Source organism: Phocoena sinus, chromosome 20 (genome assembly GCF_008692025.1).
Source record: "Phocoena sinus isolate mPhoSin1 chromosome 20, mPhoSin1.pri, whole genome shotgun sequence".
Classification (NCBI taxonomy): domain Eukaryota; kingdom Metazoa; phylum Chordata; class Mammalia; order Artiodactyla; family Phocoenidae; genus Phocoena; species Phocoena sinus.
The window spans coordinates 51537526-51562600 of NC_045782.1; the positions used below are offsets into that span (position 1 = coordinate 51537526).

At 45.9% G+C, this 25075-nt stretch overlaps 3 protein-coding genes across 5 annotated transcripts in view; 1 reads left to right on the plus strand and 2 right to left on the minus strand.

Annotated features, from left to right (window-relative positions):
- Positions 1-12454, minus strand: part of SAP30BP (SAP30 binding protein) — a 33867-nt gene extending 21413 nt beyond the window's left edge. The window contains exons 1-3 of one of the 2 annotated variants that reach the window (XM_032617690.1): positions 12309-12454; positions 10753-10862; positions 8290-8337 (exon numbers count right to left, since the gene is read on the minus strand). In XM_032617690.1, coding sequence (XP_032473581.1) covers positions 8290-8337; positions 10753-10862; positions 12309-12414 — 264 coding nt within the window. In that variant the 5' untranslated portion in view covers positions 12415-12454. The remainder of the gene's footprint in view (positions 1-8289; positions 8338-10752; positions 10863-12308) is intronic. The other variant, XM_032617691.1, reaches the window with a different exon arrangement.
- Positions 5711-7604, minus strand: LOC116746309 (deoxycytidylate deaminase-like). Its single transcript, XM_032617692.1, is given in 1 exon segment — positions 5711-7604. A coding segment is annotated over 1 exon segment (855 nt). The 5' UTR covers positions 6618-7604; the 3' UTR covers positions 5711-5762.
- Positions 12455-12601: 147 nt separating the features above from the next.
- Positions 12602-25075, plus strand: part of RECQL5 (RecQ like helicase 5) — a 38782-nt gene continuing 26308 nt past the window's right edge. Inside the window, exons 1-7 of one of the 2 annotated variants that reach the window (XM_032617689.1) lie at positions 12602-12765; positions 13268-13404; positions 14246-14367; positions 15972-16490; positions 17302-17407; positions 17948-18059; positions 19451-19613. In XM_032617689.1, coding sequence (XP_032473580.1) covers positions 13278-13404; positions 14246-14367; positions 15972-16490; positions 17302-17407; positions 17948-18059; positions 19451-19613 — 1149 coding nt within the window. In that variant the 5' untranslated portion in view covers positions 12602-12765; positions 13268-13277. The remainder of the gene's footprint in view (positions 12766-13267; positions 13405-14245; positions 14368-15971; positions 16491-17301; positions 17408-17947; positions 18060-19450; positions 19614-25075) is intronic. The other variant, XR_004347671.1, reaches the window with a different exon arrangement.

Genomic DNA, 25075 nt, shown 5'->3' on the forward strand with positions numbered 1-25075 from the left:
GCCTGTAATCTGGGTGGTTATCTCTTTGTAAATGTACATATAACTCAATCACAATAAATACATAGTACTTCCAAAATTCAAAAAAAAGAGTGGATGGCTCACAAGCCAGCAATGGTCAAGGGCCATTTCCTTCTCTGGTCCTAGGTGAGTCATGCTGTCATTTTTTTTTTTTTTCTAATAAGTACTCAAAGGATCATGGGGTATGGGGGGGTGCGGAACATGGGGGGCAGATAGGAAAATAAAACCAACATTGAGGGACCAAGCATATATTCACACTCTAAACAGAACTCAGTAAAAGCTAACATATGTTATTCAAGTCTCATAAAAACCCCATGAAGCAGATTTTATTATTTCCCTTTTACAGACGAGCAAACTGAAGCAAAATACAATGAAGCAGTTTCTTGCCCAATAAATGGCAACGTTGGAATTCAAGCTCCAGCCTGACTCCGAAGCCTAGAGATACCACTTCCCAACTTCTCACTTCCTCCCTTGAGACCAGGAGGCTGTGAATAGTCACAGTTTCTTCGAAGCCCTTGTTTCAACCACTGGGGAAGCCAACATCGAATACCAGAGGTAAAAATTCCTCTCCAGGAATGACTCCATAGCAGATCACAGGCAAAGCAGGTGTTAAACCCTTGACTTTTACCTTTTAACTATAACGATCAGGGGAAAGAGCTCAAGAATCCATGGTGCCCCAGCGAGTAATGTCTGAGTTGACTTGAACGGAAGACAAGGTCCTGAGGACTTAATCATATACACGGTGGGTGCTGCCACCCCGTCCTTAGCCTAGAGATTTCCTGGGGGCTTACAGAAAATACGCTACCAAAACCGAATCCTACGAAGCCAGCCTCCCTTACTGGGTGAACAATCCTGCAGACTTCCAATGAGAACTGAAATTCTGAAGAATGAGTTCTTTCTTTTGACTTGTGTAAAGAGCACGGCACATTTCCTGTCCATCAGGGAATCTCACTGGAAAGAAACTGCCTACATAACACTTTATTCAATAACAGTTACAAAAACATATACACATTTTGCTACTATAATGTACCATTTTTGGATTTTACTTTAGCTATAGCTGAATATATGAGAAGAACTAAGGGAAGTGATGTGAAGAAGTGTGCTGCTACTCACTGGTATTACTGCTAGAACAAAAGCTGGTGAATCTCAATCTTTTCTTCGTCATTCCCCATTTGGAGGTATTTAGAAAATCACACAAAAAATTTCCCTACAGCAGTTTTATTGAGATATAACCCACCACTTAATTTTCAAGTGTTATTTTTTCATCTGTGTCATGCTATTATATAATTACCCAAACTATAGCAACAGTGAAGATGTTTATAATACAAATGAGAACAAAACTGGATACAAAATATATATGCTATTATACAGGTAAACCTAAAAAGACGGAAGAATGAAAATGGCTGCACTGTTATGATCATGGAATTAGGTGATTTTTTTCTTTTCTTAAATATTCAATCTTGCTTCTCTAATAGGCTGACAATAAAATAGGCACAATATAAAAACAACAAAACCCTGACAAGATAACCACTAGGAAGAGTGCTATATGACCCTTTCCATGTCAAAGACCTCTAAGAAAAAGTCCAAGTTTAAGCTCTAACAAGATAACCTTTGCTGTCCCATCCTGAAGAATAATTCTCAATAGAACATTCCTCAAGTGAGGGTTCCCCAGAAGCTCACCAAGCAAAGGCACACAACGACCCATCTCCACTGGCTGGAAAGGGCCTTGGTTCCTCTGCTGCACCCCACAATCTGCCCTCTGAAGTAGCCTTCAGGATGACTAGAACCCATGCTGCTTGTCTGTGAAAAGCTTAGCATCTCCTTTTCCGATTCCAGAGTCCTGGAGGTATAGCAAACACACCCAAAGCCCAAAGAGGAAAACATTTTGCTCTGCATGGATCCTGCGGAAACTGGCAGCCTCTCCCCTTTCGCGGTGAATTAGAGAATGGCTGGCAGGCTCCCGAAAGTGCTTCCTAGAATCAGTTGTCAACAACAGACTCCTGTTGTTGAAACAAGCTCCTCGGGCTGTTTTCGGTCTCCAGATCTTTGATTCTGACATTTTAAAAGATCAATAATAGTGCTGGGTCGGGGCAGGGGGGTGGGGAAGGGCTGGAGAGGAGAGGAAGTTTGGGAATTACCGAGTCAGTTCTTCCCAAGGCAAATCCTTCATCTAAACTCTGAGTCAACTAACAACACACGGCGATGAAGACGCTCGACCTTCTTGAGGGAATTCAGGTGTGTACGTGTAGCCACCGAAGGCAGAGGCCCGTTCACCGCGCTGAGCGAGGACTTCACCAAGCCCCACCGCTCTGGGACTCTAAGAATATCTACCAGCACAGTTCCCAAGCTGTCCATCAAGGCCCCCCAGATCCCCCCTACAAAGGTGCCGGTGATATTTAAAAATTTCAAGGGAAACAGCATTACTTGACATCTGTCAGATACCACACTAATTTATGTATTATTTTTTTCAAGTGGCTACTAAATTGTGAGGACACAGATGCTGACTGCAGGCAGCAAATTACTTAATAAACAGAATTGTTAGGTCATTTCTTTTGGCCTAGGAGTTCTGTGAAAACTTCCTGTGATACCAAGGGTGCCGTGAACTGACAAACTGTGGCAACTTCTGACCTCCAGGATGAGGGCGTAGAATCAGACTGTGTTTGGGTGAGAAGGCTGAGTACTGCTCACAGCTGCATCTTAGGCTGAGAAAAACTTGTTCCTACACGTTCTCTCCTATCACCTGGAACAGTGGGTATCATGGCCCGGACTTCAGCTGAGCTGAGCACAGTTTAAGTTATGTGCCTGTTGGCCACAGCTGGAGGGCAGCTGAGCCAGTGCTCAACCCAGGTCTTCTGACTCCAAACCCACTAGACCGGCTCTGAGTTGTGAACGCCACATTTCTGCACTTCTTTTGGGCTCGAAGGATTTTTTAAATGTTTTCTTTGAGCTGGGGTTGTACATGCCTTTTAAAAAATGCTGGCACAATTTTTTCCCCACCCGATGTCACCTCTTTGACCCAGAGACACTTTTATTTTGACAGATGTTTGCTCCTTGGGCTGAGAGGATTCTTTCCCTGGGTCAAAGCCTGGACCACAGCGCCTCAGGGGGCCGGCCATCCCACCCCGCACCGGGAAGCCGGGCCTCCCAGTCAGCTTGGCAATGGGCTGCTCCAGCTTGCCTGTGCTAGCTCATCAGTGCCCGTGTTTGTTTGCAAAGGAAGAGTGTGTCAGGGACAGTGAGTGAGTGGAAATACCTTTATCCACGGGAACTGTGGGAGTGGGGAAAAAAATAAACAAGGGGAAAAGTTCCAGGGCAACTGAGGTAAAACAAGGACAAAGGAGAGTGGTGAAAAGGGAAGCTCACAGGCCAAGGGCAAACACATGGAGGAAACACTTGATCCTTCGGGCCCCTGGCCCTGTGCTAAGGAGCTGGACAGACGACTGCCACTCCTAGTCCGACTTTTTCTAGGACAGCAGTGCCACCTTCTGCTGAGTAACTGAAACATCTGAGTCGCGCTGCTTACTGAAGAGACCAGAAAGTTGAAGTCAGAGAACAAGATACGGTGGAACAGAAGTGCTGAAGCACTGTTTCCCGTGGGACACTGCCACGTGCTCCAGCTCCTTTTCCCTAGTTTAGGGCAAACTCAGCAACCCGAGGGCCCCATCCCTGCCACCCCGGGCTGATGGATCAGGACCAAAGGCTCCCTACAGAGGGGGGTCTGGAGTTCTCATCTCTTCCTCAAATTCCCAAATATGGGACTTGGCACTCATAGGTAACCCCAAACATCAGAGTGATAAAAATAAGGGCAATTTCCAGTCTTTGTACTCTACATTTGTACTTCCTAAAGTCAACAGATGATACAGTTGGAGAATACTCAACTTTGCTTATCCACAATGCCAAGTCCTTTCCCAGAAACACCCTGGGGGTCTTAGTCCAACCCCACCCTCACATTTCTTTTAGGACATTCGTTCCTGAAAAGGCCAGAAACAGAGCGTTCACTACCTCCTGTGGCACCTTGACTCAATCCTGGCCAGAGACGAAGGGCAGCTCTTCGTTACGCGAAGGCAAACATCTCCTCGTTGCTTTGAGTTCTGCGTGGAGCTGCCACCGCCCTTCCCTCACCAGACCTTCAAACAGCAGACAGAACTTCCCACTCCCAGCTCCTTAACTTTCCCCCACGTGACGTGGCTTTAAGTCTCCTCACCTCTGCTCTCCTTGGAGCACAGTCCGGTTTAAAATGCAGAATCCAATACCCCACAACAGACCCAGTGACATGTACGACCAGCCTGGGAAGCGTGCTGAGGGGGCACTGGTCGTCGCAACTAACGCTGCTGAATGCAGACGGGCCAGACACCAGTAAGCTAAGTATTCATTACATTTACCCAGTGAATCGTCACAAAACAAACGAGGCAGATTTGATTATGCGGTCTCGGTGTCCTCCAGACGCTCTACTGCCTCCAATACGGCTCAAGACCCCATAAGGCTAACAGCTCAATGGACAGGTACAGGGCAATGAAAGCAGCTATCAAATAGTTAATATTACCAACCCAAGAGTTTTGTTTTTGAAGAACAGTAGCTCTTGAAGTTGATCTGTGGACCCCTGGGGGGTCTGCAAGGTCAAAACTGTTTGTGTAATACTAAGACATTATTTGCCCTCTCGCTGTGTTACATTTACAGGGGCAACAATGGGTAAACTTCTTGGCCCTTTAGAATAAATCAAAGCAGCGGCACCAAATTTAGCAGTAGTCATACTCTCGGTTTAAAAAAAGCAAATTTCACTTAAGAATATCCTTGATGAAGCAGTAAAAATGATTCATCTTGATCACTGAGTACATTTTAACATTTTGTGTGACTGAGCTGCAAGCTGAACTAGCTGCTTTCTTCATAGAATATCACTTTTACTTGAAAGAATAACTGACAAACTATGGTTATTCAGACTTACGTAGCTGGCAGGCATTTTCTTAACAACGAAGCCCGCAACTTCAGGGAAAACTCTCACGGTATTTACTGGCAACGATAAAATTCAAGTCCTCAAGCAAAAATTAGAATCTGGGAAAATACATACTTCCCACTGTGAGCATGACAACTTTCTGATACTTAATGGCTTGTTTGATGAGATCAGAAATGTCACTAACAAATAAGATTTTTTTTGGATACTACAGAACAAAATGTGTCAACATTTAGGAGACCTGCATAACTCGGTGAACCAACATTGTCCAAATCACTAGTGTCTGATGATGTAATATCATGTATGGGCAAAAGAGCCATTTAAAGTGCGAGAGACCCGTGCATTTAAGTGAAGCAGAGTCCAAAAAGTTCATTGATTCACATTTTCATTGCAACTAACCTTTAGGAAACTACCACCTATTGAGTTATGATGAAGCATCAAACATCCACAAGTACTTGAAGGGCTATCAAAATACTCTCCTCTTGGGCTTCCCTAGTGGCGCAGTGGTTGAGAGTCTGCCTGCCGATGCAGGGGATGTGGGTTTGTGCCCCAGTCCGGGAAGATCCCACATGCCGCGGAGCGGCTGGGCTCGTGAGCCATGGCCGCTGAGCCTGTGCATCTGGAGCCTGTGCTCCACAACGGGAGAGGCCACAACAGTGAGAGGCCCGCGTACCGCAAAAAAAAAAAAAAAAAAAAAAAAAAAAAAAGAAAGTTATGTCTAACTTTAAGATGAAAGGCATTAGCAGCTTCTTAGAAGAGGATAATCCAATCTTCTGGAGATTTAATGAGATGTAAGTCACTGGAGCTTCTGACCTGGTCTGCTGTTAATTGAATCAAAGTCAATGACAATCCGGCTGCGCTTTGGTGTGAATTTCCTGAAGGAAACCCCAGCCATTTCAAACATGAGCCTCGCGGCTATTGTCTCATTGCTGTCGTGGTATTTATCAGACACGAAAATAACTTCTTTTATCCCTGCCTGGATGATGAGCTTAGCACATTCATTACACGGGAACAAGGCGACATACATGGTACAGCCTTTCACGTCGGCTGAGTTTTTGTTCATAATGGCATTCAGCTCGGCGTGGCACACCTAAGGGTATTTGGTATCCAGTATACTCTCCGCTGTCCTCCTCCAAGGCAAGAGGTCATCACTGCATCCATTTGGCATTCCATTGGACCCAATGCCCACAATCCTGTTTTCTGCATTCACGATGCAGGCTCCCACCTGGGAATTTGGATCTTTGCTCCCCTGTGCCGATAAGAAGGCCACTGCCATGAAATACTCAGGCCATTCCAAATAGTCATCACGTTTTTTACAGGGAAATTCGCTCATGCTGGGTCCACGCGGCCCCGCCGCCCACGTGGCAGCTCCTCTCAGACGCCCCGGAGGCCACCGTGCGCCCTGCGAGGTTGACCAAGCGCCGCTGGCCCCACGCCGCTTCCCCAGCAGCACGTTGGACCGGGAAGGGGCGTCCCCGCGGCCGCCTGCTGCCCCGGCTGCCCCTCCACTCCGGGCCCGCAACCTGCAAGCCGGTGCCCGTCCCCGCTGCCGCCGCCGTCCCGCCCAGGAAGGAAAGAGGGCTGGACTTTGTGTTCTCATTTCTGAGGGCTCCCTAACAGGAACAGAAATTGTTCCTTGAGGACTTTTCATTTCACAGATTGGAAATTCAAACGACTGAATGAAATACAGTAACGCACATCAGTCAACCTCCACGTGGGACCAAGAAGGGGGAGGCTGAACACAGAACGACACTAACCAACTCCCCCATCCTACCCCCTCTCTTCCTTGGCCGTTCTTCCTCTCTCATACAGGAATGTCATTCCCAGGGGATTTGCTGTATTCCAGAAGGGGTGACAGTTAAGGGCATGCACCCTGCTCTCCAGCCAACGTCCCCAGGAGGCTTCAGCTTCAGGCGAAGGCTGGCAGCTGTACACATAAAGGCTCCAGGTCCCACAAATCCTCCTTTCCGTCTACAACTGAAGCCCTGACACTTGGCGACCCCCAAGGCTTATTTTATGCACAGGCTCCAAGGCCCAAATACCCCAAACACTAAGACAGAAGATGGACACTAACACTACTGACCATTTTCTTTCTGTGAGCCCAAGCAGAGCTGGACGGTCCTTGATGCAGGCCACGGGTCTACCCTCCTACTAGTAATGCCTGGCCAGGTTCTGAAGCCTGCATTCCTCACTAGGCACAGAAAGGAGCTGGCATTTGTGGCTTGTAGGACAACATTTCGTTTTCCTCCTGCATGCTGGTGCCTAAACGTTCTTTCTCGGTAAAATTTCTTACTGCATCATCCGCAGCTCTTCGTGAGTTTATTTCAATGGTTGGCACAGTTCTAGCCCATCACAAAATCAGCTCAAATTCGGAACAGCTCGTGCTATATTTTTGGATATACCCCTGCTTTACCTTATAATTGGGGATAGTTCTCCTAAATTCCACTAGGACACCTTAAAGGCCTCAGCTGGTTTTAAAGCAGTTTTTAGACACAAAACTTGGTCCCTATTCCCCAGGCCCAGAGTAATGGAATTACTCTTTTTCTTTGAGAAAAAAAAAAAAAGTTTGTGCCCCAAAGAATGCTTCCTCAACAGGCACATTTGTATTAATGCCCAGCACACAGTACCCAACACTGGGGGGACGGGGTGGTGGTGGTGGTGGGTGGTGGTGGTGGTGGTGGTGGTGGTGGTGGTGGTGTGTGTGCGTGTGTGTGTGTGTGTGTGTATGTATGTATATGTGTGTGCCTTAACCTTCATCACGATGGGGTCAAGGATATGTAAATTACTCTCAGCTGCTACTGGGATGGAAACAGAAGAAGAAATGACTATGTTGTTTCAAAACAAACCATTCTGTGTGGTTTACCCAAGAGTGGAAGGGCACAAGCCTGGAAAAACAAGGCTTAGGCTCAGCATCCCCCATAGCTGGGAGAGGTCTCATTTCGTCTGGCTCTCTATGGCCCTTCTTCACATCTAGACGACTAAAGAGAGCCCATGGTACATGAGGCAGCCTTTATGGCTTCCTCATTCTAAAAACATTCCCACACCTAACCCACCTGCAGGGGCAGTGACCTCCCAGAGCCCACCTGGATTCGGAGCAGAGGTGGGCTGCTGCACTTAGCCAAGCCTCTCACCTTGGCTGCGAGGCTGGAAATTGAGCTGCCTCAGGACAGTCCAGGGTAGTCTCCAGGCTTCTCTCCCCCAACTTACACATGGTTACACAGTACGTTAGTGAGACAGATCTTGACTAGACACACGAACTGAGCCATATTGTTAAAAATGCCTTGTTCGTATCCAGCCACCCCACCACAGCCAACACCAAATACCTTTGGGTCATCAGCCTCAGGTTTTTCAGTCTCTGAATCGTCATCTTCCTACAAGACAAAGAATTTAGAGGATTAAGCTTAAAGGACTGGGCCTGAGGTTCTCACATGCATAACAGGGTTTGGAGCAAACCTACCCAGCCTGGGTTGTCCCACCAAGAACCCCTCCCCTACCATATGACTCAGGCTCTAGAGAAAGAGAAGGGGAAAAAGAGATGTTGCGGGGCGGGGGGAACGACAACGGCAGCTCAAAGTTGTTATGCCAGCAGTGCCATAGCCTATATTAACGAAAATGCCTGAGTTTAAAAACCACAAACACAAAAATGGAGAAAGGTGGCAACATGCTTGAGAAAAGAATAAGATCAGGCGCCACGGGATAAAACAGAAATGGCGTTTCCAGTGAAGTATCGGTGATTTCAAACCCGGTATGAGTCTTTTTTTCCTTCTTTGCCTTTCATGTACACAAATACATCAGACTCAGAGCTCCAATAACATTGTTCGCCCCCGGAGTGCCACGACCCCCACACGCTATACCCCAACGCTTCAACCAGCAACACCTGCACCAACATGAACAGTAGGAAGGTAGGCATCAAACGACCAGGGCGAGTGAGCTGGGAAAGGCAGGACTGAAGGGCAACGCCCAGCCTGTCCTGGGTCCCAGCTGAGTGGGCCCTGCCTCCATGCAAGCGCTCACAGAACTGCCGGTGACCCGTTCCATCCAGCCTTGTTCCCTATCCAAAGGGCCTGCCTGACACAAAGCACCATGCAGGCAAGGCATTTTCCAAAGTGTGCCCTGATCTCACCCAAGCTAGCCCACCATTCCACTAAATGCTAATGAAGGTCAAAGATCAGCTACCCTGTTAGGTAGCTATAATCCATATCCGTTCCACTACCCAGCACACCCCAATACGCGGGAGCCATGATTTAACATCCAACAGAAAACTGTTTCATTTGAAACTGCTTTTTTCAATCACTTTAACCCCCAAATTAAAAAGCCTGCCAGATGTTAATATAAACACCACCTGAGAGACTTGAACTACACTGATGGCTTTGAGATTTAACTGTCCTGCAAGGCATCAGTGAGCCACAGGTTTTAAACGCAATCTCCAAAATCTCCTCCAAATGAAACCCATCAGGCCAAATAATCAGAGATGTAGCTCAGCCAAGTACAATCACATTTTAGAATGTCTATATTGGGACTGGATGCGAGGATTTTACTAAAATTTGAAATAAAGCTTAAATCTGGTAAAAATTCTATGCAAAGCAAATATAGAATAACACTTCAAAAACACACATTGTGCAAATTTGCTGAAGAAAAGAGTTATGGATGTTAAGCCACTATGTATGCACTTAAGAAAAGCAGAAAAACGAAATAACTTACAAAGCTTTTCTAAACAATTTTAGTCAATTCTGAATTATCAGCAATCATGGGGGAGGGGAGGCCTAAGGGGATAAAAAGGTCTTCCAAAACAACAGAAAATACAAAACGCGTTTTTGTTTAATTTGTAAAGCATTTTATCCCCGCCCTCCCCCCACCCCCCGCTTTTTTTGGCCGCACCTCGCGGCTTGTGGGATCTTAGTTCCCCAACCAGGGATTGAACCTGGGCCCTCGCAGTGAAAGCACAGAGTCCTAACCACTGGACCGCCAGGCAATTCCCTGTGAAGCATTTTAATGTTAACATTTAAGTATCAACGAGTAACAAAATTTTCAAACAAATAATACAGAACACTGAGCGTTTTAATTAGAGCTGTTGCTAAATAACCAGATTTTATATCGAGATTCAACTTTGTATGTCTTTGTGTTAAGCACCAGCCTGAATCCTTGTTTTTCTCCAAACTATAAAATTCTGGCCCATGATGCTCAGGTGACAGTGTACCTAAAGTCTTTCTGATTAATTAAGATGCAAGTTCTCTTTCCTTTGATAGTCAGCACATACTAAACATCAGGCAAGATTTGTGATCAAGAACACTTTGATAAAAAGTGCCAAGTAAAAAGTCAAGAAAGGAGTTAATAAGGATCAAAGCACAAATAACTGTCCTTCCTCGTCTTTCTAATAAACTGAAAAATTTGAATGAACCCCAACCAAGATTACAAATAACACAGAATTGAGTGCAGATATAAATGATACACCAATTAGGATGAATGCACTGTTACAAATGGAATAAATTATCTAAATAGGGAAAACCAACATAAAACACCCATTGATATCTGTGTTAAATAAAATTGCCCACTATCTTTCCCCCCAAGTTTCAATTCAAAGGTTAATACAAAATGGTTCAGGTGAAAACGAACTTGATTTTCAAATAGAACTACTGATATCCAACCCAGTTTCCTCAACTGATACTAAAGAAAATAAAAGTTGGGGAGGGGATGAAATTAGGCATGGAACACTGTCGGTACAGGTCAGAAGGTTTCTGATAAATGGTCCTCTGAGCAGCTCTGGATTTGGGAACAGACTTACTTACCGACTGTTTGCTATTCTCATCCTCCTCTTCTTCATAGCCATCTTCATCACCCCCGAGGCGAGAAAAATCATCCTCTCCATAGGCTTCAGATACCAATCCGCCTTTCTCCTCTGAAACAGAAGAGAAAAATAAAATGAACGAATGGGGAAAAGAATGCAAAAAAACACCACCTGAGTGATCTGAGTTGCCAGGACTATCTCTGAAGAGAAAAGGAAACCTAAGTCTCATGTAAGTGACCTTAGGCCCAGATTCTGCTTTTCGGAAGATCGCAGAATTTAGTGCCTGAATTCGTTAAAAGAACAGGGAAGAAAACCGAGTAATATTAAATTCCGTTTCTAATGCTTCCGATCCGCCTATTATGCCAACTGAAGCCTTCCCTTCTCTGAACTATTATACCATGTTGTTTAAACATCTCTTTTGAACAAACGTATGGACACCAAGGGGGGAAAGTGGCGGGGGTGGGGTGGGGGTGGGTGGAGGGGGTGGGATGACTTGGGAGATTGGGATTGACATATATACACTAATATGTATAAAACAGATAACTAATAAGAACCTGCTGTACAAAAAATAAAATAAAATTCCAGAAAAAAACCCCATCTATTTTTATCTGCATATGTCTACCTTGTATCATAGGCACCAATGAACTTGTCTTCTCATCAAGACAAGGACTCTGTCATTCTCGTTTTTGTGTGTCCTCCCTTAGGAACAGGACCTTAAATGGGGGCACCTGGAGAGGTTCCCAGTCATACCCACTTGAGAAACAAAATCTTTTCCTACGTTTAAAACAAAAACAACAACAAAGCCCCAAAACAAAACAAATTACTGGGAAACCACCAGAGAACTTCCTGACAGGCAGAGACCACACAAAACTGAGAGGATCTAACCCAGTCCAAGGCCCCCCGAACCCCATCACTTTCCAAATGAGGAAACCAAGGCCCAGACACGTTGGGTAACTTGCTGCCTCTCTATGTCCCCAATAGACCTGTTCCCATTTCTTAACACTGTGATTCTTAACCAGGGTGGAACAACAAAATCACCGATGGGCTTTAACAACTCACAAAGTAATGGAATCACCAAGAAGCCTTGGAAAGCTCACAAATGCCCAGGTCCTTCTCCAGATCTACTAAATTAGACTCCCTCGCAGTGGAGACAGGATGGATGTATTTTTAAAAGCTCCAAGATATGGCTAAAGCATATTGTTAATTAAAAGTTTCGCTCTCCCCCACCAAACAAGAAGGCCGGAGAAAATAGGTGGTGGTTCAGTAGCCTTGGACCCTCTCCACCCTTCGTCCATCCTTCTGCCCAGCACAATACCCAGCAGGGAGAAGACTTTCAGTAAGTTTCGGAAGAATAATCCAATCAAAAGAAGGAGACGGTCCATTCTTGCTACAGAGCATCTAACGCTCCGTCTATCCTAGGACCCTGAACGCCCTTCGGGGCTCCAGAGCCCGATACTTGGGGCACAATGACCATCTCTTTCCCTCCCGCCTGCTAGGGGAGCAGCATTCCGAGCAGACATCCGATTCTCCCCTTCCAGCTCCCTACTCGGGCCTCACCAGCTGCGCCGCCCGCCGTTTCAACTCCTGCTTCGCCGTCAGACTCGGGCTCTGAATCTTCCGCGTAAACTGCGAGAGACGACAGAACACTCTTCTTCCCCGCCATCTTATTCCCACAGCCCCGGCGTGGCTCACTCCTATGACTCCGAAGAGCCGACTTCCGGGCGGAAAGGCAACTACTTCCGGATCCCAGGAGACCCCGCGCCCGTTTCAGACCTAGAACCAATCAAAACGGCCGTTTCCGCGTCTGGCTCCGCCCCTCGCGCCAACGCTTGCGCAACGTCATCACTGCACGACGGACACAAGCTTGTGAGGGTTTACCTGACGTTGCGTTCCCAGCAGTTTGGCTTTTGAGAGTTACCTGTGGCTTACGGGGGTCTTCGAGTAGTTCCCGAGCCAGCGGGCAGCAACTGCCCGACAAGAGCCCCTCGCTCCTTGGGGCCCACGGCCGGCTCTGATATCTTTGGGTGAAGAGAGGGAGGCTTCGGCTGGGGAAGGGAGGGAAGAACAGATCTAGGGTTCAGAGGAGGAAAAGGGAAGAGCTCTCCTCTGGGCGCGGGGGTCGTGGGGGGAAGAAGGGGTCGGGGTCCTGGGGGGAAGAATGGTCGTCATGGCTGTGCTTATAGAGCAGAGGGTGGATCTTAGAAGAAAATTCCATCTTCTCCAAACTGTTCTGAAGACATTTGTGTTTTTAATCGTGATCTGATTTCTAGCTCTGCGCTATACCGTGGCCTGGGATAGCTGGGTGTTTTTATTTTCACCGAGCATAAATTTGGAGATAATTACCCAGGAATGTATTGCTTGAGGCTGTTCACCTGGAGCTATATTATTTGAAAATAATATAGTTTGAGTGTAATAAAGCAAACTTATAGAAAAAATAAGTAGGCTTTGAAAAGCAGAACAGAGGGTTCTCCTTGCAACCATATATGCTCATCACCTTTGCCTTAACCTTTGGCCACTGTCGTCAAGATGAGTACCAACTCTTCCTCTCCTTTTGACCCTGAGCGTCGAGTCCGGAGCACGTTGAAGAAGGTCTTTGGGTTTGACTCTTTTAAGACGCCTTTGCAGGAGAGGGCAACCATGGCTGTAGTGAAAGGTAATGTTGCCAAACTACCTGCATTTATGTTTGTGCTGGCTATACCATAGCGCTGCCACTACAGAAGGAAGAACACCTTCCTTCTGACCCTTCCTTCCTCCCCACCCTTGGGCCATATTTGGTTTTGGAGCTCTTGTAGATCTGTCACCCAAAACTTGCAGTTTTATTGGCAGAACCACCCAGCTGTTCTGGTTCTGATATTTCGTAGACAAAGCTAAGGTTGTCTTTGAAAACAGCTCATAAATTTCCATTCTCCTTTTTGTGTAGGCAGTGAGGTGGAGGTGGGGTGGGGGCATGGCAGGAATAGCCGAAGCCAGTCACCTTCTAGGTAATTCCTGTGTTGAAGATTGAGTGGTCTGGGTCCCAAATAGGGAAGGAAGGAGTAATAATATTATAAAACTGAGATATGTTGACAAATGCTGGTTGTCAAGAGGGGAGCAGCAGTGTCATGTTAATTACATTATAACACTTATAAACAAAAGCCCTCTAAGTGATGTTGTTTCCATGTCTATACCGATATGCCCACTCATCCAGGAGTATTCAGCTTTCATGGATGTTCAGTTCAATCATCCATAGCCCAGCAGACTCAGACTTCTTACCCTTGTAGTTGTTATTGCCACTACTGGAAATGGTTTGTGTGCATTGCCAGATCTCCCTGGACCGCTTCCCTTTTCGTAGAAAGGAAGGGAAGAGAATTGAGGTTATATTGAGACCCTTGTACGTGCCAGACACTCTGCGAGGAGTTTTTCCTACATTCTTGTTTAATTTTCAACAGCCTTGATGAAGGGGAGAGATTAAAAGGCAGGAAGCATTGAGATGTTGCCTTCTTGTATTTTTGCAGGCGACAAGGATGTCTTTGTGTGCATGCCCACAGGGGCAGGAAAATCACTCTGCTATCAGCTCCCTGCTCTGTTGGCCAAAGGCATCACCATCGTGATCTCTCCTCTCATTGCTTTGATTCAGGTGAGGCTCAGGGGAATGAAGGTGGCAGCCCAGAAAGTTTAGAGGAAGGTGTTTTTTTTTGGGGGGTGGTTAATAGCTGGAAATTTTACTTCTCCTTTCTTTGGTCTTTTTTAAAAAATTAATTTATTAATTAATTTATTTTATTTTGCGCTGTGTTGCATCTTTGTTGCTGCACGTGGGCTTTCTCTAGTTGCAGCAAGTGGGGGCTACTCTTTGTTGTGCTTGGACTCTAGGCGCGCAGGCTTCAGTAGTTGTGGCACGCGGGCTCAGTAGTTGTGGCTTGCGGCCTCTAGCGCACGGGCTCACTAGTTGTGGCGCACGGGTTTAGTTGCTCCGCAGCATGTGGGATCTTCCCCGACCAGGGATCGAACCTGTGTCCCCTGCATTGGCAGGCGGATTTTTAACTACTGCACCACCAGGGAAGTCCACCCTTCTTTGGTCTTTTGCCTCTTATTTTTCTTTGATTTGCCTATATCCCTCTCTGTATTGGGTTTCTGAATCACCCAAATGTGGGGTTCTCCACTAGTGCATATCACTCTGGTGGGTTATGAATGAGTCTTCTGTGTTTTGATGGCCTGAGGTCTCTCACCCTCCTTTGTAACTTTTTGCCTGGAGGAATATGGAACTGTATGTGTATGCACGTACACACTCTCGTATGTACACATGTGCACTCTTTTTTTTAAATCTTCATAAACTTTTTTTTTCCCCCTTTTTGCGGTACGCGGACCTCTCACTGTTGTGGCCTCTCCCGTTGCGGAGCACAGGCTCCGGACGCACAGGCTCAGCGGCCACGGCTCACAGGCCCAGCCGCTCCACGGCATGTGGGATCTTCCCCGACTGGGGCACAAACCCATCATCCCCAGCATCGGCAGGCGGACTCTCAATCACTGTGCCACCAGGGAAGCCCACATGTGCACTCTTGATGTTATAGAAGATGCAGGTGGATAGAGAGGTATAAATCAATATAGGGGAATCCCTGGTATATTCTGCTTTATTCTGGCGAGAGCGCAGCCATGAGATAGAAAATAAGATGAGAAACTTATTGGGATGTCGTTAACATCTGTTCTGTGCTTCTGACTATATTTAAGGCCTGCAGATGGACTGCTAGAATCAGAAATGAGGAAGTGTGGCCGTTGGTTAAGAGCCATCCACCATGAAGAAAAGGAGAGAGAGAGAGAGAGGATAGAGAACAACAGTAACAATGCTTAGTGAGTGTGTACCAGTCTCAGGCTCTGTGCTAAGTGTTTAGGGGCATTAACGTACCTTCCAAGTATAAAATTTCGTTTAATTCTTAAAACAATCCTATTAGGTAGTTTTACTCTTTTTATAGCAAAGTGAAAGAACGAGAGTGAGAAAATTGAAAGGTTAAGGTTAAGAACCAGCTGAAGAGCATGTGGTAATTGAACCGGGATTAAATCCACATTTACCTGGCTCCACACATCAACCACTTCACCTTCTGTACTTCTTTTTATGCAAAGAGAAGACACGTTAGAGGGTAGGAGAAGGATGTTTTATGGCTGTGAAATACCCCAGGGAGTCACAGTGACGTTTACCACTGAGGCCTGAGGGCCACTTATAGTCCCCTCTCCCGCTTCTGCCCTCAGGACCAAGTGGACCACTTGCTGGCCCTGAAGGTCCAAGTGAGTACGCTGAACTCAAAGCTCTCGGCACAGCAGAAGAAGGAGCTGCTCTGTGACCTGGAGCAGGAAAAGCCCTGGACCAAGCTTCTGTACATCACGCCAGAGATGGCGGCTTCTGCCTCCTTCCAGCCCGCCCTAAACTCCTTGGCGTCTCGCCACCTGCTCTCCTACCTCGTGGTGGATGAAGCTCATTGTGTTTCCCAGTGGGGGCACGACTTCCGTCCTGACTACTTGCGTCTGGGAGCCCTGCGCCCCCGCCTGGCCCACGCCCCCTGTGTGGCTCTCACTGCCACAGCCACCCCGCAGGTCCGAGAGGATGTGTTTGCCGCCCTGCAGCTGAAGCAGCCAGTTGCCACCTTCAAAACTCCCTGCTTCCGGGCCAACCTCTTCTATGATGTGCAGTTCAAGGAACTGCTTCCTGATCCCTACGGGAACCTGAGGGACTTCTGCCTTAAGGCTCTCGGACAGAAGGCTGATAAAGGGGTGAGGGCATTGAGGTTGGGGGGCCGAGGTACATCAGGGGCGGCGGGCTGCTGTGTGCGGCCTAGAGAAGGATTCTCATTTCCAAGCTCTTTGCTTTGCTAGCTTCCTCAGCCAGGACTAGCCATAGCTTCTTAAAACTCGTGCACAGAGTTGTCCCTTTGGTTTCCTGGCCTTGTCCCCCTTACTGGGGTTCCCGTATCCTGGAGTCCTCCTCTGGGGGGGCCTTTGCAGACCTATCCAAGGCTCATGGGGAGGAGGCAAGGGTTAGAAAAGTTGGGTTTTTTTTTTTTTTTTTTTTTGCGGTACGCGGGCCTCCCACAGCTGTGGCCTCTCCCGTTGCGGAGCACAGGCTCCGGACACGCAGGCTCAGCGGCCATGGCTCACGGGCCCAGCCGCTCCGCGGCATGTGGGATCCTCCCATACCGGGGCACGAACCCGTGTCCCCTGCATCGGCAGGCGGACTCTCAACCACTGCGCCACCAGGGAAGCCCCAAAAGTTGGGTTTTGAGCTGCTTTGGTCCTGCCTTGTTAGAAAGTAGCAGGGCTGTGCTAGGTGGTCTGCCTCAGAGGAGACCGTGAGCCTGACGAGAGAGAGTTAGAGCTGCTTTTAAAGCAGGGACTTCCCCGGCGGACCAGTGGTTGGGACCTGGCTCTTTCACTGCTGGGGCGTGAGTTCAGTCCCTGGTCAGAGAACTAAGGTCGTACAAGCCGCGTGATGCGGCCAATAAATAAATAAAAAGAGCAGGCTGCAGTGGGATGGGTTGTTTTGTTCTTCCCAATGCTTATTTTCTTCCCGTGTCTCCCCTTTCAGTTGTTGTCTGGCTGCGGCATTGTCTACTGCAGGACCAGGGAGGCCTGTGAACAGCTGGCTATAGAGCTCAGTTACAGGGGCGTGAATGCCAAGGCGTACCACGCAGGTAAGGGGCACCTGGGCCACGTGGCCCTCCTTACTCTCAGAAGCCTCTTAGCTGGTCTTTTGTTCCTTAAGAATCCTGGATAATCAGGTGGTCCATCATCTTTTTCCAGATACCCAGGCAGAGCTAAAGTGATTCACTTAAATTCACAAAAAGGAGTCTAGACCCAAATGAGATCTAAAAGGAGAATTGTGACTCCTGAATTCTTATTGTCACCCTGTGCCCACCCAGCAGCAGATGATGAGTTTTTTTTAGCCCAGGCATTGGTATCATGGAAAGAGCACAGGCTCTGGAGGCCAATGGACTTGGGTTTGAATCCTGGCTGTCACGTTTATGGAGTGCTCTGTGCCACACACAGGCCTGGGTCTCTATGTTTACTGGCTCAGGCTTGGTGGGTTAAGTGCCTGGCCTGAGGTCATACAGCTGGTAAGTGATGGATTCAGTGTGTGTACTGTGCCCAGCACAGCGTCAGACCCAAGGGAGACCTCAGGGGAAACCCAAGGGAAATGCAAGTTCCCTTCTTCACCTTCCCCTCTTTTCTAGGACTGAAGGCTCCTGAAAGAACGCTGGTGCAGAACGAGTGGATGGAGGAGAAGGTCCCTGTAATTGTTGCAACTGTTAGTTTTGGAATGGGAGTGGACAAAGCCAATGTCAGGTGAGCCCTTGTTCTTGTCTGACTTTGCCAGTTGGGGCCTGGCTCCGGGGGGGGGGTGGGCCTCCTGGTGCTCTGTCTGGGGAGCCAGGTCTGTGTGTCCTTCTAGGGCCAGAGGGGAAGGAGGCCCTAGGATAGAGTCCCTGGTACATAGTCCAAACGCTGACAGGTTCTGTGCACAGTTCCTCTGCTCCCTGGTGATGGCACAGCACGGTTCTTCCATCCCCCAGAAGAGGGGGCAGCATGCAGACCATCAGGCTCACCCTTTAACACAGCCCCGCTCACTCCCACCTTAGCATCTGGAGCCTGTGAGGGGGTGGAATGAGCTATCTTAAAACTGCTCCCTGTGCAAAACTGAAGGCAAAGATCTCGTTACCGTCACTCCTTGTTACTGTTTACTGGACAGTCCAGAAGAGATGGGTACATCCCAGCCTCCTAGCCCCACACTGGCCACTGTTGGGAAGTCTTTTACCTCCAGGCATGCTTGACCTTCCGGAGACATTTTGGGCTGCAGCCTGAAGCCCTTTGCTCTGATTAACACCAACAGTAATGCCTTGTGTGATTTACAGAGCACTTTTGCATACGTGGTCTTGTTAAGCCTCATAGTGACCCTGAGTTGGTCAGGGTAGGAATTAGACTGTGAACTATACTTGAGATAACGTGGACTTTGGAATCAGGGTTTGACTCCTGGGTCAGCTGTGTCTTATAACGGATCAACTTTGGAGTCAGACACTCCTAGGCTCAAATCCTAGCTCTGCTGTACCCTTGTACAAATTTACCTCTCTGAATCCCACATTCATTGTCTATAAAATGAGACTACCTCACATGATGGTGACTGTAATGATTTTTTTTTTTTTTGCGGTACGCGGGTCTGTCACTGTTGTGGCCTCTCCAGTTGCGGAGCACAGGCTCTGGACGCGCAGGCTCAGCGGCCATGGCTCACGGGCCTAGCGGCATGTGGGATCTTCCCAGACCGGGGCACAAACCCGTGTCCCCTGCATCGGCAGGCGGACTCTCAACCACTGCGCCACCAGGGAAGCCCCACTGTAATGATTTAACAAGACAAATATATACACTGGCTCATAGTAGGGGCTTCATAAGTATTATCCTTTTTCCACTTCAAAGATGTTATAAAGGACTTACCCAGCTCATAAGTGTCCTAATCTTGTTTCGTTAAGTCCGCTAGTTTTTCCATGAGCTGCTCCATGGTGAGAAGGCCTGCTGAAGGACTGCAGGGTCCTAGCCATGCTTACTCTGGGGCCTATCTCTTCCTCTCTGCCTGCCAGCCTCCTACTCCTGGTCCCTGTGGAGACCCCTGCTCCGCTGACTGGGAGTCATTTCTCCCCTCAGCTTTTCTGCCACATCTCATGCTGCTTGACCCTTGGATCTTACAGGTTTGTCGCCCACTGGAATATTGCCAAGTCTATGGCTGGGTACTACCAGGAGTCTGGCCGGGCGGGCAGAGACGGAAAGCTTTCCTGGTGCCGTCTGTATTACTCTAGGAATGACCGGGACCAAGTCAGCTTCCTGATCAGGAAGGAAGTAGCAAAACTCCAGGTAAGTCCTGGGCAGTAGGAGCCCTTCTTGTCCGAACCCACCGCTCTGCAATTTCCGAACCCAGATGGAGCTTCTGTAATCTGGAGGGGTGCTCCTGAGGCTAGAAGGTATAGCAAGGTGGGGAATGGGGTGTTGGTGGATAGCTTATAACTAGGTTAGACTTTTTTCTTTATACTTAATTGATCTTCGTACAGTCTGTTGTGTGTGTGTTATTTTACATAGTCAAGATCAATCCTGCCTTGATTTAAATTAGCATTGTTACATAAGCATTTTCCCATATTGTTGTAAGTTCTTTGATTTTAGCCTTTTTTAAAAACTGGTTGCATATTCTTTGTAGAGAACCTAGACACAGACTCAGGAATATAACAGAACTTGGTGTATGATAGGTGGCATTAGAAATCAACAGGAAAATGACGAACTGTTGAATAATTTATTCTAGAAAAAGATAAAATAGAACGCTACCTCCCATGCCATATACATATGAATTACAGGTGGATTAAAGACCTCAAAAAACTGTAAAACTGGGGAGAAAATATTTCATGGCCTTGAGGAAGGGAACAGTATGTCAAGGTTTTTTTTTTTTTTAATTAATTAATTTATTTTGGCTGCACCGGTCTTAGTTGCAGCATGTGGAATCTTCATTGCGGCATGTGAGCTCTTAGTTGTGGCATATGTGCAGGATCTAGTTCCCTGACCAGGGATCGAACCTGGGCCTCCAGCATTGGAAGCACAGAGTCTTACCCACTGGACCACCAGGGAAGTCCCTATGTCAGGATTTTTAAAAGCAGAAATCATCAAAGAAGACTTGATCTGTTTGAGACTAAATTCGAGCTAAAAATTTCTTTATAGTGACAGACACCATAAACAAAGTGAAAAAATGAGCCATTTGGGGATTTCATCATGATAGACATCATTGGCTGGCTGTATAGAACTACTGCAGGTAAAACAGTAAAAGGCAAACAGCTACATAGCAAAAAGGATGGATTTCACAGAAGGGGAAGCCAGAATATCTAATAAACATACAAAGAGAAAAAAAAAAACATACAAAGAGATGCTCAGCCTCACTTAGGAATCAGAGAAATGCAAATCAGATGACAAGCTATCATTTTATACCTATCAGACTGGCCAAAGTGTAAAACATCTTCATAGTCACTGTTGGCAAGGATGTGGGGAGAGGGCAGCTCATGACATGGTCAGGATTATAAGCTAGAACGGCTTCTTTGAAGGGAGACGAGGTGACACGTGTACGTGGAGGGGCCTGGTGCACTGCGACTCAGCAGTTCCACATCTAGGTAGACAGGGTGTCAGTGCACATGATGGACTGTACGAGGGTATACAGGGATGTTGGCTACAGCAACATAGTGGGGAAATAAAACTCTTCCTCTGTGGGTTGTGGGATAAGTAAACAGTGGGCTAGTCACACAGTGGAATGGTCCAGAGCAGTTAAAAATGAAGCAGTAACTCTACATGAATCAACATGGATTAAACCCCCCAAAACATAATGTGTGACGTTGCAAAAGGATGCACATCAACTTTTCCTTATAAGAAAGATTGAACACGAGGGCTTATTCCTGATCCCCACCAAAAGGACGATAAAAGGATGAAAAGTATATAAACTCACAGGGACAAGGAGAGAAGACACCAGCAGATAGAAATTTTAACAAATGTCTGCCTAGAAAACCCCAAAGACTCTACTAGAAATCTACTAGGATTCATAAGAAAACTTGGCAAGATGGCTGAACATAAGAGAAACATTACTGTAAATACCTAGGAATAGAAATGAAAACATGTTTAATTTGCAAGAATAAAACTTATAAAATACCTAGAAGTAAATGTTACAGGTTCTTATCAAGAGAATTTTTTTTAAACCTCCCCAGTTGATGTTAATATGCAGCCAGGGATGAGAGCCACTGATTTAGATGAGAAAACTAAAACCTCATTGAAAGAAAACAAACTCTGTACAGATACAAAAGTGATTGGGAAGACTTAAAACTGTCTTTTCTCCTCAAAGTTAATATAAGTATTTCATGAAGTCCCAATTGAAATCCCAAAAGACTTCTATTGGGAAGTAGAATCTTAGAATTTATGTGCAAGAATAAGTGCTGAAGAACAGCCAGGAAAAGTATGAAAAAGGAGAATGATGAAAGGGGTGTGCTTAACCCAGCATCAGAATATGCTGTGCTGCTACCCCGAACAAATCCATGTAATACAGTAACAGTCATTGGAACAGATGAGAGAATTAATAAGAGAGAATTAATAAGTCCTAGAAATAAGTCCTAGAGAAAACAACAAATAACATACAAGGGAACTCCCATAAGGTTAACAGCTGATTTCTCAGCAGAAACTCTACAAGCCAGAAGGGAGTGGCACGATATATTTAAAGTAATGAAAGGGAAGAACCTACAACCAAGATTACTCTACCCAGCAAGGATCTCATTCAGGTTCGATGGAGAAATCAAAAGCTTTACAGACAAGCAAAAGCTAAGAGAATGCAGCACTACCAAACCAGCTCTACAACAAATGCTAAAGGAACTTCTCTAAGTGGGAAACACAAGAGAAGAAAAGGACCTACAAAAACAAACCCAAAACAATTAAGAAAATGGTGATAGGAACATACATATCGATAATTACCTTAAATGTCAACGGGTTAAACGCTCCAACAAAAGACACAGGCTTGCTGAATGGATACAAAAACAAGACCCATATATATGCTGTCTACAAGAGACCCACTTCAGACCTAGGGACACATACAGACTGAAAGTGAGGGGATGGAAAAAGATATTCCATGCAAATGGAAATCAAAAGAAAGCTGGAGTACCAATCTCATATTAGATAAAATAGACTTTAAAGAATGTTACAAGAGACAATGAAGGACACTGCATAATGATCAAGGTATATGTACCCAACATAGGAGCACCTCAATTCGTAAGGCAAATGCTAACAGCTGTAAAAGAGGAAATTGACAGTAACACAATAATAGTGGGGGACTTTAACACCTCACTTACACCGATGGACAGATCATCCAGACAGAAAATTAATGAGGAAACACAACCTTTAAATGACACAATAGACCAGATAGATTTAATTGATATTTATAGGACATTCCATCTGAAAACAGCAGATTACACTTTCTTCTCAAGTGCACACGGAACATTCTCCAAGATAGATCACATCTTGGGTCACAAATCAAGCCTCGGTAAATTTAAGAAAATTGAAATCTTATCATGCATCTTTTCTGACCACAACACTATGAGATTAGAAATCAGTTACAGGGAAAAAACGTAAAAAACACAAACACATGGAGGCTACATAATATGTCACTAAATAACCAAGAGATCACTGAAGAAGTCAAAGAGGAAATCAGAAAATACCTAGAAACAAATGACAAGGAAAACACGATGATCAAAAACCTATGGGGGCTTCCCTGGTGGTGCAGTGGTTGAGAGTCCGCCTGCTGATGCAGGGGACACGGGTTCGTGCCCTGGTCCGGGAGGATCCCGCATGCCGCGGAGCGGCTGGGCCCGTGAGCCGTGGCCGCTGAGCCTGTGCGTCTGGAGCTTGTGTTCCACAACGGGAGAGGCCACAACAGTGAGACGCCCGCGTACCGCAAAAAAAAAAAAAAAAAACCTATGGGATGCAGCAAAAGCAGTTCTAAGAGGGAAGTTTATAGCAATACAGTCCTACCTCAAGAAACAAGAAAAATCTCAAACAATCTAACCTTACACCTAAAGTAACTAGAGAAAGAGGAACAAACAAAACCCAAAGTTAGTAGGAGAAAAGAAATCAAAAGATCAGAGCAGAAATACATGAAATAGAAACAAAGAAAACAGTAGCAAAGATCAATAAAACTAAAAGCTGGGTCTTCCCTGGTGGCACAATGGTTAGGAATCTGCCTGCCAATGCAGGGGACACGGGTTCGAGCCCTGGTCCAGGAAGATCCCACGTGCCGCGGAGCAACTAAGCCCATATGCCACAACTACTGAGCCCGTGTGCTGCAACTACTGAAGCCCGCATGCCAAGAGCCATGCTCCACAACGAGAGGAGCCACCACAATGAGAAGCCCGTGCATCGCAGTGAAGGGTAGCCTGCGCTCACCGCAATTAGAGAAAGCCCGCTTGTAGCAACGAAAGACCCAACACAGCCAATAAATAAATAAATTTAAAAATAAAAATAAAAGCTGGTTTTTTGAGAAGATAAACAAAATTGATGAACCTTTAGCCACACTCTTCAAGAAAAAGAGGGAGAGGACTCAAATTGATAAAATTAGAATAAGAAAGGAGAATTTACAATGGACACTGCAGAAATACAAAGCATCATAAGAGACTACTACAACTCTATGCCAATAAAATGGGCAACCTGGAAGAAATGGACAAATTCTTGGAAAGGTATAACCTTCCAAGACTGAACCAGGGAGAAATAGAAAATATGAACAGACCAAGCACAAGTAATAAAATTGAAACTGTGATTAAAAATCTTCCAACAACAGCAACAAAAATCTTCCCACAAACAAAAATCCAAGACTGGATGGCTTCACAGGTGAATTCTTTCAAACATTTCGAGAAGAGCTAACACCCACCCTTCTCAAACTCTTCCCAAAAATTGCAGAGGAACACTCCCAAACTCATTCTACGAGGCCACCATCATCCTGATACCAAAACCAGACAAAGATGTCACAAAAAAAGAAAATTACAGACCAGCATCACTGATGAACATAGATGCAAAAATTCTCAACAAAATACTAGCAAACAGAATCCAGCAACACATTAAAAGAATCATACACCATGATCAAGTGGGATTTATCTCAGGGATGCAAGGATTCTTCAATATATGCAAAGCAATCAATGTGATACACCTTATTAACAAACTGAAGAATAACCATATGATCATCTCAATAGATGCAGAAAAAGCTTTTGACAAAATTCAACACCGATTTATTATAAAAATGGTACAGATGAACTGGTTTGCAAGGCAGAAATAGAGACACAGATGTAGAGAACAAATGTGTGGACACCAAGGGGGGAAAGTGGCAGGGGGGATGGTGGTGGGATGAATTGGGAGATTGGGATTGACATGTATACACTAATATGTATAAACTAGATAAGAACCTGCTGTATAAAAAATAAATTCAAAGAACAAACAAACCAAAAAAGAAAAAAAAGGTCCTAGAATACATCGTTTAATATTGATGAAGCTGATAATTCAGTTTAATGGGAAAAGAATGAATTGTCTAATAGCTGGTGCTGACACAGCAGGAATAAAATAAAAGTGCCCCATTTGACACCTTATATAAAAGACAGATTAAGGACCTCATGTAAAAACTAAACAAAATTTAGTCCAGTGTGCCACCTAGGGCTGGAGATATGGTGAAGATATTTTTGTAATGAAAATTAAAAATCCAGAAAGCTGTCTTTTAAAAAACCAAATATTTGAATATATAAAAAATCTTAAGCTTCTATAAATCC